This window comes from Puma concolor, chromosome E1, assembly GCF_028749965.1.
Source record: "Puma concolor isolate L17-30 chromosome E1, mPumCon1.1.hap2, whole genome shotgun sequence".
NCBI classification, from domain to species: Eukaryota; Metazoa; Chordata; class Mammalia; order Carnivora; family Felidae; genus Puma; species Puma concolor.
In genome coordinates this window covers 52623792-52644646 of record NC_141680.1, presented here as the reverse complement: position 1 = coordinate 52644646, position 20855 = coordinate 52623792, and the positions used below count along the sequence as shown (strand labels likewise).

Genomic DNA, 20855 nt, shown 5'->3' with positions numbered 1-20855 from the left:
TGTCTCTCTCTGTCTCAAAAATAAATAAATGTTAAAAAAAATTAAAAAAAAAAAAAAAAAAAAAAGAAGTTGCCCCGGCCAAGGTCAAAGAGGTTGCCACTTGTGTTCTCCTCTAGGATTTTGATGGTTTCCTGTCTCACCTTCAGGTATTTCATCCATTTTGAATTTATCTTTGTGTATGGTGTAAGAAAGTGGTCCAATTTCACTGCATGCCGCTGTCCAGTTTTCCCAACACCATTTATTGAAGAGCCTATCTTTTTTCCATTGGATATTCTTTCCTGCTTTGTCACAGGGTAGTTGACAAATTTGTATTCTGTTCCATTGATCTATGTGTCTGGTTTTGTGTTAGCACCATACGGTCTTGATGACTGCAGCTCTGTAATATAGCTTGAAATCTGGAATTGTGATGTCTCCAGTTTTGTGTTTCTTTTTCAGAATTGCTTTGGCTATTTGGGGTCGTTTGTGATTCCATGTGAATTTTAAGGTTGTTTGTCCAAGCTCTGCCAAAAATGCTAGTTTGATAGGATGGCATTGAATGTGTAGTTTGCTTTGGGTAAAATAGATATTTTAACATGTTTATTCTTTCAATCCATGAGCGTGGAATGCTTTTCCCTTTTTGTGTCCTCTTAAATTTCTTTCATAAGTGTTCTATAGTTTACAGAGCATAGGTCTTTTACTTCTTTAGTTAGGTTTATTCCTAGGGATCTTACTGGTTTTGGTGCAATTGCAAATGAGATCGATTCCTTGATTTCTTTTTCTGCGGCTTCATTATTGGTGTATCGACGTTGTATTGGTTGTACAGATTTCTGCACATTGATTTTTATACTCTGTGACTTTGCTGAATTAGCAATTTTTTGGTGGAATCTTCCAGATTTTCTACATAGAGTATGATGTCCACTGCAAATAGTGGAAGTTTGACTTCTTCCTTGATGATTTGGATGCCTTTTACTTCTTTTTGTTGTCTGATTGCTGAGGCTAAGACTTCCAGTACTATGTTAAATATAAATGGTGAGCGTGGACATCCTTCTCTTGTTCCTGACCATAGGGGAAATGCTCTCCTTTTTTTCACATTGAGGATATTAGCTGTGGCTTTTTCATATATGTCCTTTATGATGTTGAGGAATGTTCCATCGATCCCTACTTTGTTGAGGGTTTTTATCAAGAATGGATTTTGGGGCTCCTGGGTGGCCCAGTCGGTTAAGCATCTGACTTTGGCTCAGATCATGATCTTATGGTTCGTGGGGCTCTGTGCTGACAGCTCAGAGTCTGGATCCTGCTTCAGATTCTGTGTCTCCCTCTCTCTCTGCCCCTCCCCCCACTTGTGTTATGTCTCTCTCTCAAAAATAAATAAACATTAAACATTTTTTATACAAATATATTTTTAAAATTTTTTAATGTTTATTTGTTTTTGAGAGAGAGAATGCAAGTGGGGGAGGGGGAGAGAGAGAGGGAGACACAGAATCTGAAGCAGGTTCCAGGCTCTGAGCTGTCAGCACAGAGCCCGCCATGGAGCTTGAACTCACAAGCCATGAGATAATGACCTGAGCCAAAGTCGGACGCTTAACCGATAAAGCCACCCAGGTACCCCTAAAAAAAGAATAGATGTTGTATTTTTTTTTTTTGTCAAATGCTTTTTCTGCATCTACAGGATCCTATGGTTCTTATCCTTTCTTTTTTAATGTGGTGTATCACACTGATTGATTCGTGGACATTGAACCAGGCTTGCAGCCCAGGAATAAATCCCACTTGATCATGGTGAGTAATTCTTTTAATGTGTTGTTGAATTTGATTTGCTAATATCTTGTTGAGAATTTTTGCGTCCATGCTCATCAGGTATATTGACCTGTAGTTCTCCTTTTTAGTGGGGTCTGTGTCTGGTTTTGGAGTCAAGATAATGCTGGATTCATAGAATCAGTTTGGAAGTTTTCCTTCTATTTCTATTTTTTGGGACAGTTTGAGAAGAATAGGTATTAACTCTTCTCTAAAAGTCTGGTAGAATTCCCCTGGGAAGCCATTTGGCTCAGGACTCTTGTTTGTTGGGAGATTTTTTTTTTTTACTTTATTTATTTATTTTGAGAGAGAAAGAGGGAGTGCTCACACAAGTGGGGGAGAAGCAGAGACAGAGGGAGAGAAAGAGAATCCCAAGCAAGCTCTGTGCTGTCAGTGCAGAGTCCAACACAGGGCTTGATCCCCAAAACTGTGGGATCATGACCTAAGCCAAAATCAAGAGTTGGATGTTTAACCAACTGAGCCATCTAGGCACCCCTGTTGGGAAATTTTTGATTACTGATTGAATTTCTTTGCTGGTTATGGGTATGGTCAAATTTCCTATTTCTTCCTGTTTCGGTTTTGGTAGTTTGTGAGTTTCTGGGACTTTGTCCATTTCTTCCAGATTTCCCAGTTTGTTGGCATATAATTTTTCATAGTATTCTCTTATAATTGTTTGTTTTACTGTGGTGTTGGTTGTGATCCCTCCTCTTTCGTTCATGATTTCATCTATTTGGGTCCTTTCTCTTCTCTTTTTGATAAGTCTGGCCAGGGGTTTATCAATTTTGCTAATTCTTTCAAAGAACCAAGTCTTAGTTTTGTCCATCTATTCTACTGGGGTTTTAGTTGGTTTCTACATCATTTATTTCTACTCTCATCTTTATTATTTCCCCGCTTCTGATGGCTTTACACTTTATTTGCTGTTTATTTTCTAGCTCCTTTAGGTGTAAGGCTAGGTTGTGTATTTGGGAATTTTCTTGCTTCTTGAGATAGGCCTGAATTGCAATATTCTCCCCTCTTAGGACTGCCTCTGCTGTATCCCAAAGGTTTTGGACTGTCGTGTTTTCATTTTCATTTGTTTCCATGTATTTTTTAAAATTTCTTCGGGGCGCCTGGGTGGCGCAGTCGGTTAAGCGTCCGACTTCAGCCAGGTCACGATCTTGCGGTCTGTGAGTTCGAGCCCCGCGTCGGGCTCTGGGCTGATGGCTCGGAGCCTGGAGCCTGTTTCCGATTCTGTGTCTCCCTCTCTCTCTGCCCCTCCCCCGTTCGTGCTCTGTCTCTCTCTGTCCCAAAAATAAATAAACGTTGAAAAAAAAAATTTAAAAAAAAAATTTCTTCTTTAATTTATGGTTAACCCATTCATTCCTTAGTAGGATGTTCTTTAACCTCCATGTATTTGAGGGTTTTCCAAATTTCTTTCTTGTGGATGACTTCAAGTTTCATAGTGTTGTGATCTGAAAATGTGCACGTATGATCTCGATCTTTTTGTACTTGTTGAAGGCTGATTTGTGACCCAGCATGTGATCTATTCTGGAGAATGTTCCAGGTGCACTTGAACAGAATATATATTCTGGTGCTTTAGGATGAAATGTTCTGAATATATCTGTTAAGTCCATCTGGTTCATTGTGTCATTCAAAGCCATTGTTTCCTTGTTGATTTTCTGCTTAGATGGTCTGTCCATTGTTGTAACTGGGGTGCTAAAGTACCTTACTATTATTGTATTATTATTAATGAGCTTCTTTACATTTGTTATCATTGATTTATATATTTGGGTGCTTCACATTGGGGGCCTATATATTTATAATTGTTAGATCTTCTTGATGGATAGACCACTTGATTATGTTATAATGCCCTTCTTCATCTCTTGTTACAGTCTTTGGTTTAAAATCTAGTTTGTCTGGGGTGGCTCAGTTGGTTAAGCTTCTGACTTTGGCTTAGGTAATGATCTCACAGTTCATGGGTTCGAGCTCCACATGGGGCTCAGTGCTGACAGCTCAGAGCCTGGAGCCTGCTTTGGCTTCTGTGTCTCCCACCCATATTCCGTCTTTCTCTCTCTCAAAAATAAATAAACATTAAAAAAATAAATAAATAAAATAAAATCTACTTTGTCTGATATAAATATGGCTACTGCAGCTTTCTTTTGATGTCCATTGGCATGATAGATGGTTCTCCATCCCCTCACTTTCAATCTGCACGTGACTTTACGTCTAAAATGAGTCCCTTGTAGGCAGCATATAGATAAATCTTGTTTTTATATCCATTCTGATACCCTATGTCTTTTGACTGGAACATTTAGTCCATTTACATTCAGAGTAATTATTGATAGATATGAATTTACTGCCATTGTGTTACTTGTAGAGTTGGTGATTCTGGTGATGCTTTCTGGTCCTTTTTAGTCTTTGTTGCTTTTGTTCTTTTTTTGTCTTCTCCACTCAAAGAGCCCCCCTTAAAATTTCTTGTAGGGCTGGTTTAGTGGTCACAAACTCCTTTAGTTTTTGTTTCTCTGGGAAACTCTATCTCTCCTTCTATTTTGAATGACAGCCTTGATGGATAGAGTATTTCCTATTCAGCACGTTGAATATATCCTGCCACTCCTTTCTGGCCTGCCAAGTTTCTATGGACAGATTGGGTGCAAACCTAATCTGTCTTCCCTTGTAGGTTAAGTACTTTTTTCCCTTGCTGCCTTCAGGATTCATTCCTTGTTTGTGTATTTTGTGAATTTGGCTGATATGTCTTGGCAATGGCCAGCTTTTGTTGAACTTAATGGGAGTTCTCTGTGTTTCTTAGATTTTGATGTCTGTGTCCTTCCCCAGATCAGGGAAATTTTCAGCTATAATTTGTTCACATAAATCTTCTGCCCTATTTTCTCTGTCTTCATCTTCTGGGACTCCTATGATATGAATGTTATTATGTTTTAATAAATCGCTGAGTTCCCTAAGCCTGCCTTCATGATCCCTGACCTTTGTTTTCCTCTTCTTTTCAGTTTCTTTATTTTCCATAATTTTATCCTCTATTTAGCTGACTCGCCCCTCTGCCTCATCCGTCCTTATGTTTATGGCCTCCATTTGTGTTTGCCTTTCGGTTACAGCATTTTTAATTTTGGCCTGACTTTTAGTTCTTTTATCTCTGCAGAAAAGGATTCTCTGGTGACTTCTATGCTTTTTTCAAGTTCAGCTAGTATCCTTATAATCATTGTTTTAAATTCTAGTTCAGACATTTACTTTTATCTGTGTTGATTAAATCCCTGGCCATTATTTCTTCCTGTTCTTTCTTTGGAGATGAATTTCTCCAGCTTATCATTTTAGAGGAAGAAAACAGCAACAAAAACAATGAAAATAATGATAATAATCATAATAGAATGAAATAAAAATTTAGAAATTAAAAAAAATCAAATAAAGGAAGCTAGATCCTGGGTGTGTTTTGGTCTGCTTGTTGACAGAAGCTTGATAACAAAAGAGAGAGAGAGAGAGAGAGAGAGAGAGAAAAGAAAAAGAGTGGGAAAAATTTTTAAAGAATAAGAAATAATAAATGATAAAATAAAATTTTAAAAAATTAAAAAAGTTTTGCTCTTTCTGTGTCCAAGAAACAAAAGAAAAGAAAAACAACAATAAAAACAAAAGCAACAACAAAAACGAACAAAAACAAAACAAAAAAACAAATAAAGCTAGATCCAGTTTCTCCTAGAGCTGAAACTTTGCAGCACTCTATGATCAGTAGACTAAGTGCATGGAAGGGATTTGCTGGTCTTCTGGGGAAGGGGCCTGCTGCTCTGATTCTCAGGTGGACTTGCCCTAGTGGAGGTGAGCTTGGAGGGCACAGGGGTGTGGGGCTTGGTACAGTGGCTCCATTCTCCACTTGATGGTGGAATTTAACTCACTGGGGTCAATCAGTGTTGGTGGGCAACTGGTGAAAATGACTTCACCCCACTCTCCAGAGCAGGGAGTTTGCACCCTCATGCGTGCACGATCAGTCACCCCTTCTATGTCCCCTGTTTCTGTCTCTCTCTGTTTGTGTCTGAGCTGTCTGCCTACCAAGCAGCATCTCCCTCCAGAGTTTCATCACAGGCATGGCTATGTTTCAATACACCCCATTTGAGAAACCCCCGCAGCTCAGACCCATAGTGATCTTCTGGGGGAGGGTGTCATCATGCTGTGGCCAGCTTCTCCCAGGAAATGGTCATGCCACCATGCAGTGGCAGCAGCTCAGAGTTTACGGTAAATCGCAACACACAGCCAGAGCCAGAGTTTGCTGCCCTCCGCTGGAGTCTTTGTGTGGGTATGGTGGCTTGATGGTTGGTGCCTGCTGGGTCTTTGGCTCACAGAGAGGCCATATGACCTCTACCGGGGTGTGCTTTCTTTCACAAGCTGGATGAGCTACTCTGTCTCCCCTCTTTATTTCTCCTCCCTGCGAAAATGGCTCCCTCCCCTCTGTGGCATCCCGGCTCTTCTCTCTCCAATTCACCTCTCCACACCATGTCCCTGCTGCCTTCTCTCCCTCAAATTATGCAGATTGTTCCATTAATCCTCAGATCAATTTCCTTGGTGTTCAAAACGGTTTGATGTTGATCTAGCTGAGTTCGAGAGACGAGACAGGCCCAGGGTCCCCTTACTATGCCATCTGAACTCCTCCTCGTAACATCTTATTTTTAAAATAAATGATTTAAGACATTTTCAGTCTTAGTCAAAAACAAAGGCATAAACAAACAAACAAACAAAAATCCAGAATGGCAGAGCAACAGAAACACAGGCAGAAAAAACGAATGAACTTATTAGTCAATTTACAAATGGCCAGAGATTGTATTAAAATATGCTTGACGTCACAAGTAACCTAAGAGATGTACGGTAAGTCATTAAGGTGGTATTATTTTTTTTTTTATCAGTCAGATTAGTAATTTTTAAAAATAACTATAATTTCCAGGGTAAGATGTGTGAAATAGACAGAGGGGATTAAGAGTACATTTACCTTGATGAGCACTGAGTAATATACAGAATTGTCACATCACCATATTGTACACCGGAAATGTGTATGCGAATTATACTTGAATAAAAAATATTTCCAGTTTTGCCAAGGCTGTGGAGAGTATAATAGCTAGCATTTTATTGAGTGCTCACTCAATGCTAGATGCTGTGCAAAATACTTTACGTGTGTTGTTTCCTTTAATCCCTACTCTATCCCCAAATTCTAAAGTTTCCAATCGTAAAAGACTCTTTTGCACAGTAGCATACTCTCTGTCTCTTACAGGTGAGTCCCTTGCTCGGCGTTGCACAGCTCGTAAGGAGTAGAGCTCAGGTTTCAAGGTCAGATATGCTGGCAGACTTATCCATATGGGGTGGAGCATAGGCACAGAAATAGCAGGTCGTCGGGGGGAAGACAGAGACTTAGGTTGATTTCTTTTTTCCCTTGCCAGAGTAAGGTAGGTTCAAGTATGTTTGTCAGCATTTAAGGGTGATCACTAGTAGAATAAAAGACTAGACACTTGTTACCTGGGGCTTTCCACATGAGACGAGAAAAGGACAAGTGGAACCTGAGAAAGGGAACAGAGAACAAACATGACCAGTTTAGACACGGAGAAACAGGAAAACCACAGGAAAGCTTAATTTGGAGACTGCATAGTGAGATGACTGGATAAAATGACTTGGTTATCCCAGGGATTTACATCTCTCACAGAAAGTAGAAGATTCACAGACCAGTAAAAAGAAAAATAAAATTCTACTGCTCCAAGAGACATCCTGTAGACAGATAAGAGAATTAGGAAAAAATATATCTGAGAAATGCAAATGGAAGTAATCATCGAGGGCAGGAATATATCACACAAAGGATGTTTCAAGGCAAAGAAGAGAGAGCACAAAACAGAACCAAGTTTGTTTCTTATATTAAAAAAAAAAGACAGAAAGTTTTGGAGAGTATTTGCCAAAACTCAAATACAGCCATGCAGCTGGGTCCAAGGAAGGACAAAAAACAACAGCAAAGTCCCTGGGAATCAAGCAGATGTTCTCAGCTTCTCTCTCTCTCCGTCTCTCTCTCTTTCTGGATTCTGGGAGGCTCCACTCTTCATTCTTTGCAAATCGGGGTTTTTTTTTTCTTGCTTTTGCACACAGTGTTAAGGGCTATACATAAGTCCATGGCGCTATAATCAGCCAGGAAAGAATTCAAATAGAATGCTTTACACCACGTGAAATCTATAAAGTTTCTGGCACTGGAGAATATTGTCGCCAAATATACGGAGCAAAAGGCAAGGCGAGTTGTAAAATGTGTGCATCTAAGGTGAGAATCATTTTTTTTTTAATATAATTTATCGTCAAATTGATTTCCATACAACACCCAGGGCTCATCCCAACAGGTGCCCTCCTCAACGCCCCTCACCCACTTTCCCCTCACCCCCACCCCCCATCAACCCTCAGTTTGTTCTCACTATTTACGAGTCATTTATGGTGGGGTTCCCCAGGTGGCTTAGTCGGTTGAGTGTCTGACTTCGGCTCAGGTCACGATCTCATGGTTTATGAGTTCGAGCCCCGGGTCGGGCTGTGTGCTGACAGCTCAGAGCCTGGAGCCTGTTTTGGATTCTGTGTGTGTCTCTCTCTCTCTCTGCCCCTCCCCCACTCACACTCTGTCTCTCTCTCAAAAATGAATAAATGTTAGAAAACTTTTTTTTAAAAAAAGAGTCTCTTATGGTTTGCCTCCTTCCCTCTCTGTAACATTCCCCCCCCCCTCCCCCATGGTCTTCTGTTAAGTTTCTCAGGATACACACATGAGTGAAAACATATGGTATCTGTCTTTCTCTGCCTGGCTTCTTTCACTTAGCCTAACACTCTCCAGTTCCATCCACGTTGCTACAAAGGGCCAGATTTCAGATAAAGAAGATGTGGTTTATATATACAATGGAATACTACTTGACAATGAGAATCATTGAATGAACACACACACACACACACACACACACACACACACACACACACAAATGAGACATCAGAGCACTTGTTATTTAAGCCACAGACTGGAGATGGTCCGAGCTTTTACCCAGGATCTGCTACTCGCCAACTGTGTGCATTTGGGTACATTATTTAAACTCTCTGGGCTTCATTTTTCTCATCCGTAAAATAGCACCTACCTTAGGAGACTATTATGTAATTGTGTTCATATTTAAGTGTGCCCTGTGTATTGTAGGTGCCATATGTGGCTGCTTAGTAATTACCTTTTGCATAAAATCGGTGCCATTCCACCTTCCAAATGCCAATGGCGTGATTTGGTTTTAATCGGCCGGCTGATTCTGAAGCTTATTTAGAAGAGTAAAGACATAGGGGTAATCAAGAACATGTTGAAAAGAAGATTAATGAGGGTGCTGTTGCTCTGTTATAGAGGTAGAGAGATTACGACGTGGCCGCATTGAAGGAAGAAACCAAGATTCTAAAGGAAAAAAATAGTGTCCGAAGGAGAGTGGGAGGTACGGGCTCCCACTTATGGAATGAATAAGTCACGGGGATGAGAGGGACAGTATAGGGAATAAAGTCAATGGTATTATAAGACTGTTGTACGGACAGATGCAGCTACATTGTGATGACCACAGCGTAACAGATAGACTTATTGAATCGCTATGTTGTACACTGGAAACCAATGCAACATTGTGTGTGAACTATTCTTCAACTAAAAAAGAGGAAGGAAGGAAGGAAGGAAGGAAGGAAGGAAGGAAGGAAGGAAGGAAGGAAGGAAGGAAGGGAGGGAGGGAGGAAGAAAGAGAGGAAGAAAGAAAGAGAGGAAGAAAGAGAGTCCAGAAGCCAACAAGTTTTTTTCTTAGAAAAAGTTACTTGAGAAACATTTCCTAGGGGTGCCTGGGTGGCACAGTTGGTTAAATGTTCAACTCTCGGTCTCAGCTCAGGTCACGATCTCACAGTTGGTGAGTTCGAGCCCCACATCGAGCTCGGCGCTGACAGTGCGGAACCCGCTTGGGATTCTCTCTCTCCCTCTCTCTCTGCGCCTCCCCTGCTTGTGCGTGCTTTCTCTCTCTCTGTCTCAAAATAAATAAATAGACTTAAAAAAGAAAGAAATGCATTTCCTAAATGATACTCTCTGTTTACAAAATGCTGGTGAGGTTATTAAAAGTGATAATTTTGCATCTTCTACAGAAGACAGCAGGCTTGCAGAAACACTCAGCAAGTTTTTTTTTTTAATCTTCCATGGTGTCATGCGTTAATGAGTTCGATCTGCGTCTATTTGGCTGGCTGAACAATCTCTGGACCCACAATTAGCAAAAGAGTACACATGATTGCATAAACATTAAGGGATGGGAAGTAGGTGAGGAAGATTTCATGTGATTATCGTGGACAATGGGACGCAGACGAGCCCATTCAGTTTAAGAACTGCGTGCACAGCACATTGTTTCTCCTTTAGTTGTGTATTCAGAAAGCAATCACAGTGCAGAAGCACCCAACGGACTTACGGACTGCAAGCAGAAAGAGTGTGGTCCTTTTTCACTTTTCTTCTTCAGCCAAAAATAGACGCTGTGCGTTACAAGGGGTTTCGGAATTGCCTTGTCTTCGACCTAAACGAAATGCTCAAAAAAGATAGAATGGCACCTCTTACCTGTTCAAAATGTTTCTTGAAAACTATGGAGGGGAGCCTGGGCGGCTCTGTGGGTTAAGTGTCCGACTTCAGCTCAGGTCACGATCTCACGTTTGGTGAGTTCAAGCCCCGCACTGGGCTCCCTGCTGTCAGCGCAGAGCCTGCTTCGGATCCTCTGTCCCCTTCTCTCTCTGCCCCTCCCCAACTCGTTCTCTTTTTTTTTTTCTCTCTCCCCCCCCCCTCAAAAATAAATAAGCTTTAGAAGAAAAGAAAAATATGGAAAACAGGACATACTAAAAGCCAGCAGGTGGTTACAGAGAAAGGGGTTTGTTTGCTGGGACTTAAAGAAATAGCAAGCTGGTGGATCATGAGAATTGCAGGTGTTTTTATAGGATGTGCTCAAAGGATGTTCCTATTTTGCCCTCCCAGGAAGATGCTGTAGACGGCTGGCACGCAGCTGGGATGCAGATAAAAGTTCATTGTTTTACCCTGAAAAAATTACATCGCTTCACAGCCATCTTTCCGTATCTCGGTTTTAAGAGCTAAATTTCAGTGGAAGATTCTGAGTTGCTTTCTGACCTGATTGTATCCTTACAGCTATCATTTTTTAAAACCTTTTCTTTTTCAACCTCTCCCGGCTCTGCTTTTCTCCGAACTGGCTCTTTACTTGCGTTTCTTTAAAAAGACTGTGCTGGGGGCCAGCTCTCCCATTGGGGCTTTGTATGAAAAAGCTAATTGAGAAAGACTAGATTCTCTTTGGTTTGATAGTTCCTAATGTTTTGATACGTCCAGCCAGCCATCTGCAACTACAAACTCCCTGCTGAGGAGCTGGCTGGGAGACAAAGAAATGGAAAACTGCGGAGAAGTCACCATGTGATGTGAGCAGAGAGTTTTTGGCAGGCTGGCTGAATTAAGACCATAATCCTTTTCGGAAATCATTCTAAAACGGAACTATTCACAACAAACATGAAATTAAAAGCATGATGTAGTAGTGACCCAAAAGGAATGTGAATTCTTCTCCAGGACATGCAGAGACATGTGGATGAACCGTTTCTAGATTCTTGCCCCAGCTTTCCTGAGAGTAAGTTAATCTCTAAAATTGTGATTGTTTTGCATATACAACTATAACTTACGACTTCGAATAGGGAATGCCAAACATTTGGATGAAAACTATTCAAGGCAGTAAGTTATTTGTTGTTTTGATCTTCCCCCAATCAGCCGAGTGTTTTCTATTGTATGGCTAAATAACCCGTTGGGGAACTAAGTGGTTTTGTTTTTTTTTTCATTTTTACCCTATGACTAAAGCGTGTTTGGACAAATAGCATCTATTATCTAAAAGGTATTAGACGGATTGAAAGGAATGTCACTTTCTGTCATTTCTTTGCAAATAGGGGCTGCTTCCCAAGTTATTAGAATTACTTACTCTTTTTTGTTTGTTTTCAGTTTTACTGCCCGAGTATTTGTAAACATGGAGGTGGGGGGGGGGGGGACACACGATTTTCTGAGTGAGTTTTGAATTGTTTTAGCTGGCTGCGGATTTTCAAGAAAACTTAGGGCAACATTTTCATTGACCTTGTTTATATACTACGTCTGTAGGAGTCTTGATCTCATTTGTCGTGCAATGTACTTATTTTCTGAATATGAAGAGTTCTTTCTGGCAGGAGGTGACTGGCTTTTTACAGAGCCACATTATTATTTCTAGATCACACAACTTCCGATTCGGAGCAATGTAAGCTAGTTAGATGTTTCGTGCTGCTGTGGTGAATAGTAATTTTTTTCCCCCTGACATTTACATCAGGATGTGTAGCGGGAAAAAAAAATCAGTCTTAACAGTCCGAAGGAAATACCCACAATCATGACAATTAGGTCATTGTTAATTTCTTGTATTCATCAATATTTTCTAGCATATGCATTGCTAAAGAAAGAAAGAAGAGTAGGCATGTAGGCGATGTATTTAACCCTCTCAGATACCATGGCTTACTGGGGTACTGGTTTCTTAATTGGTGACATCGTAGTGTTATTTCAGTTGGGATCTCCAGGCCGTCACAGCCTGCTCTGGTGGTGCTATCTATGGTCAAGAACTCATCCACATAGCTTCTGGATTCCTTTGTTAATTTTTGGACAGTTTTTGAACATAAATTCACGCCCTCATTTGTTCCACAAACAACTCTTTGTGTCCTAAAGCCCTCGCCTTCGTCTTGTTCTCGGTTTTCACGCTCTCAGACTCCCTTTTGTGCTCCGTGTATTAATTTTCATTGCTGCCGTAACAGAGGACCATGAACTTTGTGGTGGGAAACAAAACAGATTTATCATCTTACAGTTTGAGAGGTGAGAAGTGTGATGTGAGTCTCACCGGATGAAAATCAAGCTGCTGGCAGGGGGGCCTTCCATTCTGCAGAGCTATTCTGTTTTCTTGCCTCCTACAGCTTCCAGAGGCTGCCGTATTCCTCAGCTCATGCCCACCTTCCTCCATCTTCAAAGCCAGCAACAGGTTGAGTCCTTTTAACATCACCTCATCTGACTGCCTTTTTTACCTCCCTTTTCCACTTTTCAGGATGCTTGTGATTACTTGGGTCCACCCAGATCATCCAGGATCGTCTCTCTGATTTTAAGTCAGTTGATTAGCAACCTCACTCTCATCCGTTACCTTAATTCTCCTTTGTGGTGTAATGTAATATATTCACAAGTTCCAGGATTAGAAGGGAACCATTATTCTGCCTACCACGTTCCTCTTCAATTATTCCATGCCTTTCAGACTGAAAGAGCAGATTCGCAATACTCTTTACAATACACAATGATTAGGTTTTATCTCTGGCAATGCCTCCCGAGGCTGCCTTGAGTAAGTGATCTTCCCATTTGAGTTACCTCCTAAATACCAGTAGGGACCAGAATATTTGTGGCTTTGCTCTCACCCCATGGATAAGATCAGCATTAGGCCATGAATCTAGTAGCCAGAAACAACCTGATTACTCATATGATGGAAGAGACAATACAACTCTATGGTTTCCATCCCTTTTCAATACAGAGCCAAAGGAAAGGAGAACACGACCACCCCGAAAAGCCAGATCTTATTGGCCAATCAACCTTGTGCTCTAAGCTTTGTGCCAAGGCTCAAGCCACTACCGTTGGACCATTTCCTGGACCAACTCCCACTCCTAGAATGTTGGGTTCTATTAAGTAAGGTTACGCTTCATGGTTTCTTTATGAACTAAGATAATTCATGAGCATTCATGCTTTACAAGTCTCAGAGAAATTTTGTTATTCTTCCTGATGGGAAAATAATGAGATAGACCTCTTGCAATTCAATTATGTAACTCATTCTGGTAGATATACTAGTAATTCTTGGGCTCCTCTAACACGACCATACAGTTACATCATACTACCACTACCAGACTGAGTGTTATATCTAGAATCTGCTGCCTTCACTAGGTTTGAAAGAGATCATTTAATGGCTGTTGGGCAGATATGTCCTGAATTATTGTTATATAGGTTCTATGTATATGATGTCCTCTGCAAACAATTCTATAGAGTTGCTGATAACTTGGCCTACCTATTGGAAACCAACAGCCTGGCTGACTGGTAGACCTGTGTGTAAGCCTGAAGGCTAGTCCTCTCTCCCTGTGAGCCTAAGCCCTTGTGCGGATTACCCCCAAGGCCAAGGTTGAGCAAATAAATAGGAGGAAATGGAGGACTTCCACTGACAACAGCAGAGTGCCTACATGGGTGCCTACAAATAGGTGTATGTTGCCTCTGATAATATACTATTAGAATGAGCTTCCAACTCAAGGAACTCCAACTACAAATTTATTTGATTCATGTGTCCATTGTCTGCTCACCCCTTATCCCTATTTCAACCTCCCACCTATCCACTTGTACGCATGGGGAAGTAAGAGAACATCATGAATCTGAAAATTATATTAGGTGCTTCTTTTCTACTGGCAATAAAATGGGTCCCACCACATTGCAAGAATCAACTTTGTCTGTAATGACACCATACACACCCCTTTACCAAACAGACCTTACCACGATAACTATAACTTTCTGTCCATACTTTTCCAACAAGGAGCACTTTCACACCACCGGGTTCAACTCTGGCAAGGTCTCAGAAATCTAGACAGCACGAGAAGGCACAGAACTTCAAAGATTCTCTCTATTGTTCAGGACCTTTCTTACCTCTTTCACTTTTTTTTTTTCCTGAGAAAATCCAATGTGGCTGTAGGGTGAAGAAAAATTGGTTAGGCTATTTTTATTCTTCGCATTTTAGACTCTTTTAGATTCTATGTTTTGCATCCCACACGTACATCATCTAAGGTTTGATTTTTTTCCTCCTCATCTCTGCAAATACCCTTTGCCGTGGACACACCTTGTCTCCCCACCCACACTCAGATGAGGGGCTTGTCCCCCCGGTCCAGAAGCTGCAAGGTTGGCTCTCTTTGCACCCATCATGGGCTTGTTTTTCTTGACAATTCAGTTCATCAAAGTCTTCTTGCGTCTGTTGGTTTTTGTTCATGCCATGGGACTGTGGTTTTCATTTTGTTTGGGTTATTGTTGTTTCTACCACTGGCGTAAAGATGTTCCACATTCTTCTGTATCCCGGCTGTGGACTTGAAGAAAACAACAATACTGTATTCGTGCACATTCTCGTCACCTTCCTTGACTTCCCACGAGGTGAAACCAGCTGCCATGCTTCTGCCATGGCTTTTCACCCTACGGGTCATTTCAAGGGAAAGAATACTGTGTGGGTTTCAGGGATCTCTTAATAATTTAGATTCAGTTAACTTTGTCAATTAATTTTTGATTCATAAGCACATTGTGGCACTCCTTTGTGTACATTTCTTAATTTGAAGCAAAATTTAATAATTTGGTGGGGGAGTATCTGTGGTTTGGGGTTAAATCATTCTAGTTTTATCGCAAATAAATATTTCATCAGTGTTCTTTATTTTTGTCCCTTTGGGTAGATTTTTCAAAGGAAAGAGGGCAAATCACTTTCTCACTTCCACTTGGGAGATATCAGGCTGGTTTCTGTTCCATTATACATTGTTGACTCATTCCTTCCTGCATGACCACACCTCTATGCTGTCAACTTGATTCCAACTTCCCCCTCTATCCTTTAATTTTAAAAAATCATTACTTTTTGATATTTTCTGTCATTGTATTTGGTACTTGGAGAGCTTTTTTGGGAAATACGCATCTTTCCACTACCTTGAAAAATTAATTTCCATTGGACTTTTCACAATGTTATTTTCTTCAATGTATTTTTCTTGCAACTGTGTTTTCTTCTTTTTGGGTATCTCTTTACCAAATACTTTACTTTGGATCCTTTGTTTGTTTGTTTGTTTGTTTGTTTGTTTGTTTCTACTTCACGTAGTTTTATCTCTCTCATTGTTTCTAAGTGAGTTTTAATTTTCTTTGAAAAATTTTTCTCTGTATCATAGGAGATTTTATATTCTTTACTGACTTCGATGGGAATTTTAAGTAGGATTATTGGCTCTTCATTTCTTCTTACCTTTCTCCTTGAATTTAACTATAGTTCATTATATGGAAGATTTAAAACCTTGTCTTCTGTTTATTGTAATAAAGCTGTCTTTTTAAAAAAATCGTATATTTTCTCTGCCTTTTGCAGAGATTATTCTGAGAGTAATCAATCTTTCCTTATGTTCCAGCATTTGGGAGTTCCTGATAATTACTACACAGAGCAAAGCCCATGGATAAGTAGTCTGAGTGGATCCCTCCTAGAGCTCCTCACCACCTGTCTGGTGAAATGTGGGAAATTCCCTAGACGAATTTCTTTTTTAAAAAAAAATTTTTTTTAATGTTTATTTATTTTTGAGAGAAACAGAGAAAGACAGAGCACAAGTGGGGGAGGGGTAGAGAGGGGGAGACACAGAATCTGAAGCAGGCTTCAGGCTCTGAGTCATCAGCACAGAGCCCCACGCGGGGCTTGAACTCTCCAACTGCGAGATCATGACCTGAGCCGAAGTCGGACGCTTAACGGCCTGAGCCACCAAGTGACCCCCTAGATGAATTTTGACAACAGCATGGCACACCGGTTAAGAGTGAGGTCTCCAGAAGTTGGTTTTCCGGAATAAAGCTCTGATTCTGCTATCCATCATTCGCTGCGTTTGGCCACTCAGCCTCCGCGGGCCTCATTTCCCTCATCTTTAATATGGGGAGACTAATAGGATCTACGTCAAAGGTTTATCATGGTGATTAAAATAATTGACACGCTAGTTAGTTTCAACTTCCCCTTGTATGTTTTTAGCTTTCTGGCTCCCTTTCCTATACCTGCAGCTGAGAACAGCTGTTACAATGGTTTTTTTTGGTTTGATTGCACGTTTCCTATAGCAGACCTTCACACTTACTTTACTTTACTTTCTTATTTCAAAATAAACAGGGCAGAATGAGCAAGAGGCACATAAGCGTGGGTCAGCAAACGTGCGCCCTTCTCTGCAAGAACTTTCTTAAAAAATGGAGGATGAAAAGAGAGACCTTGTTGGTATGCTTCAGCGTCTTCTCATGTTTCAAAGAGGAAACTGTGGGAGTTTTCTGGGTGGTACACACTTTATCTTCATTATTTAATGTTTCATATATATACACACACGTATATACACTTTTTAACTACCAGGCTGGATTTCTTTGTTCAAATTCTGGACTTTGCTATTACTTTAACTGAGAGTCCTTTAAATATATTATTAGTAGATTTCCTACTGGAGGCATTCTTTAAATAACTGATGTTCAGAAGCTTCCTGAAAAATAAAGCCACATCTGTACATTGCAGACATCATACTTCTTAACATCTGAACTCATTTGAAACTCATGAAGGAATAGGTATAAAAGTTCAGGGTCAAAGTCAAAGAAAGAGGTAAATTTAATCCAAAATTAATGCAACAAATAATCCAAAATTTAAAAAACCCAACAACTCAGAGGATACCTTGTAGCACTTCTACCCAAGTATACTTTGGACACAGACAACATCAATTTGAAAGAAATAATGGGTATATAAAGAAACAGGACAAGAAAGTGGCATTTGGAACTTTTGCTCTATTAAGAGAGTATTTTCTTCCAGTGAGAACGATCAGATGGGCTTTGTATAAAAAATTAAGCAAATTGAGAAAAACATAATAAAAAAATTAAATCACCCACTAAATATCCATAGTTCGAAGGTTAACCTATTAACATTTGATTTTATGAACATTGTGTGTGTGTGTGTGTGTGTGTGTGTGTGTGTGTGTTGTTTCAACAAGTATGTATTGAATGCTTAGATTGGCAGTAAATAAAGCATACAAAAACCCCTGCGTGGAGTAAAGATTACATAAGTATAAATATAAAAGTTGGATTCTACTTTATATAGGTGTTTTACTTCCAACCTTTTAACTGTCTTTGACATAAGCATTGTGTCTATCAATTGATCCATCTAGACAGATGCATTTGGTGTAGGTATAGACAACACATATACTAAAAGAAGATCAGGGGTGCCTGGGTAGCTCAGTCGGTTAAGCATCCGACTCCTGGTTCCAGCACAGGTCATGATCTTGTGGTTTCGGGAGTTCAAACCCTACATTGGGCTCTGCGAGGGCAGCATGGAGCCTGCTTGGGATTCTGTCTCCCTCTCTCTCTCCCCGCCCCCGACTCGTGCTGTCTCTGTCTCTCTCAAAATGGATGGGTACACTTAAAAGAGGAATTTTTTTTTAAATAAGATCAGATGGTAAGTAAGATATATACTTCTTTTAACTCCCATGTGTTTAGAATTGAAAGGAAATAGTGAAGTGTGCTCTTAATGCCAGATTGCAAATGCATTCTGCTGCATTTCCCATTTCGGAATGTTGTCACAAAGACAAAGGTTTGTAACGTTCTTTTTATGAGCGGTTTTTTAGGACTATCTTCTTCCACATGCAGGGTGGCAGCAGATAAAAATATGACCTTCCTCCTGTTGATGGAAGCTGGTAACCTATTTCATAACATATGACACTTCTTTATCATTGACACTTGGGTTTCAACATGACTATAAGCCATTAGGCCATTCATGAAGCAATCCAGCCTCTAACACTCACATGAAAGTGTGATTAAATGTGGATTCTCAGTGGTAATTGGGACCTGATGCCATAACTCTGCCTTGATGCATGGATGCGCATATTTCAAAATATGCAGAGTAAAAGACAAAAGAATATCGAAACACTTGGAAACTGGGAGAGAAAACTGGTCAAAGCTACACAGAAAATTAAGTGTTTTAAGTTGTTCATGGATGACTTACCTGTGGTTGAACAGCTATTGATTTGCTTTATTTTTCTCTCATTGCTGTGTAGGAATGGTTTTTCTCATTTCTTCTAGTATTGTTTGCATACCGACTTTCCTCCAATTTACATCAAGTTAATGACTTTCCTCAATTGCCTGCAATGGATCTGGGACGTGTAGATCATTTTAACGATTCTAATTATGTGATTGCGTTCGCACCCGAATCCAAAACAACCCAGGAGATCATGAACAAAGTGGCTTCGGCCCCATTCATGAAAGGTATGTTCTCCTGCAGGTCTTTGCCAAACACACCCCTTTATGTTGGGATTAACTTTTATCCTCATTAGAGTCCGTATCAAAACGAGACAGTCCAGTATTATTCAAATGTATATTAGTGAGAAGATTCTGGAAATGTGGGACAGCACATGGTTTTTAAATCTCTTCAAATACATAAAAAATATATATATTCTGAAGCCGTTATATATGGAAAGTGGGATATACCAAATAAGTACTTATGGAATAGTCTCTTTCTCTCACCTCCGTGTCCTGGTAGCCCAGGAGTCCCAGCTCTGGCAGAAAGGAGATGCAGAGGTCTTGGACGGGATATTTACAGGGTGAAGAATATTGTCACCCCAGATAGAAGCCTACGAGGAAGAAAAGGTTCTGTCAGAAAGGCTCAGTAGGGGCGCCTGGGTGGCGCAGTCGGGTAAGCGTCCGACTTCAGCCAGGTCACGATCTCGCGGTCCGTGAGTTCGAGCCCCGCGTCGGGCTCTGGGCTGATGGCTCAGAGCCTGGAGCCTGTTTCCGATTCTGTGTCTCCCTCTCTCTCTGCCCCTCGCCCGTTCATGCTCTGTCTCTCTCTGTCCCAAAAATAAATAAACGTTGAAAAAAAAATTTAAAAAAAAAAAAAAAAAAAAAAAGAAAGGCTCAGTAGTCAACTGGAAGAGACTCCCCCTGGTCAAACCCGGCATACTCTGAGCTCCAACAGGAATAATAAATGCAATGAGTTGATCACATCCAAAGTATACATGAAATCCAGGCTTTCGTAACGTATTAAAAGGAAAAAATGTTGCTTTGGGAGGATGGTTCAAAATCAGTTCCTATTATGAGAATCTGTGTATAAAGGAAAAATACCAGCATTTATTCTATATGAAGTGTATTATTGGATAATCAAACAGATGATGGAAAATACTGTTCCATAAACATTTTCCACTAGTAAAAAACATACGATGGGAATATAATATCACCATTTTGAAAGTGCCATTGAATTATTGGATCTAGGCACTGAGCGCCCATGGCTGCTAATATCTCAAATAAACAACAACAACAACAACAACAAAACCAGCCAGATATTCAGAAATCATGACACTCTGAAGAAAGAATACACACCACTTATAGTCTTGACGAAAGTATTGGACCTGAGTCTGATAAGTTTCTGGATGCAGCTGCCAGATTGCAGGAAATTGCGTGGTTTAAGTGGCCTGGGTTTGGTCAGTAACAGTCATTAATTTACATTATATCTTTGGAAGAAACAAATTATCCTGAGAAAACATTCTCCAAGTTTAACAACTTTACGCTCTCTTTGGAAGTTTGGCCACAGGGGCACCATTGTCAAACGAAATTATATATTATAATTATAGCATGTATTTCCACTTTGGATAAATCTGTGTATATATGAGTCGTAGTGCTACTGTTCCAAATTCATTGTGTTTTAAGCCATTGTTTTAAAAGTTTTTTTGCGGGGAAAGCGTGATCTATTTGCGATAAAAGTGATTGCCACATACCTCTGATTTTATCTAGATTTTAGACCCCCACCCCCAGTACAACTGTCTTATTTAGGACCAGCACAGCCTTTAGTGAATAAAGAATTTTCACCTAAAATAACTTAAGCATAACTGAATATGGCATGCTGTCTTTGGGCCACATAGAAATCTTCTTACTTATTAGCTATCTCCTTCTTTCATAAGACTCTTTCTTTCATATGACAGGAAGAACAATCACGGGGTGGCCGGATGAGAACAGCATGGAAGAATTGGATTTAAACTACTCAATAGATGCAGTGAGAGTCATCTTTAATGATACCTTCTCATACCATTTAAAATTTTTCTGGGGAAGTAGAATCCCCAAGATGAAGGAACACAGAGACCATTCAGGTAACTTTCCTACTAGAAATTTTTTTTTTTTGCTATTACGTCATTAGTCACTAGAGGTCGCATGTGATAGCTGAACTCTGTACCCAGCATGTACTTTTCATTTCTGAACATAAATGAGATTCATTCTTCCCATTATTATTGTTAAA

At 40.2% G+C, this 20855-nt stretch overlaps 1 protein-coding gene across 7 annotated transcripts in view; it reads left to right on the top strand.

Annotated features, from left to right (window-relative positions):
- The first annotated feature begins 1668 nt into the window (after positions 1-1668).
- Positions 1669-20855, top strand: part of ABCA9 (ATP binding cassette subfamily A member 9) — a 71367-nt gene continuing 52180 nt past the window's right edge. Inside the window, exons 1-4 of one of the 7 annotated variants that reach the window (XM_086687867.1) lie at positions 1669-1755; positions 16719-16820; positions 18653-18835; positions 20545-20709. In XM_086687867.1, the coding sequence (XP_086543993.1) occupies positions 16793-16820; positions 18653-18835; positions 20545-20709 (376 nt within the window). In that variant the 5' untranslated portion in view covers positions 1669-1755; positions 16719-16792. Of the gene's footprint in view, positions 1756-11247; positions 11507-16718; positions 16821-18627; positions 18836-20544; positions 20710-20855 lie in introns of those variants that run through there. The other 6 variants (XM_086687863.1, XM_086687865.1, XM_025927696.2 and 3 more) reach the window with 6 other exon arrangements.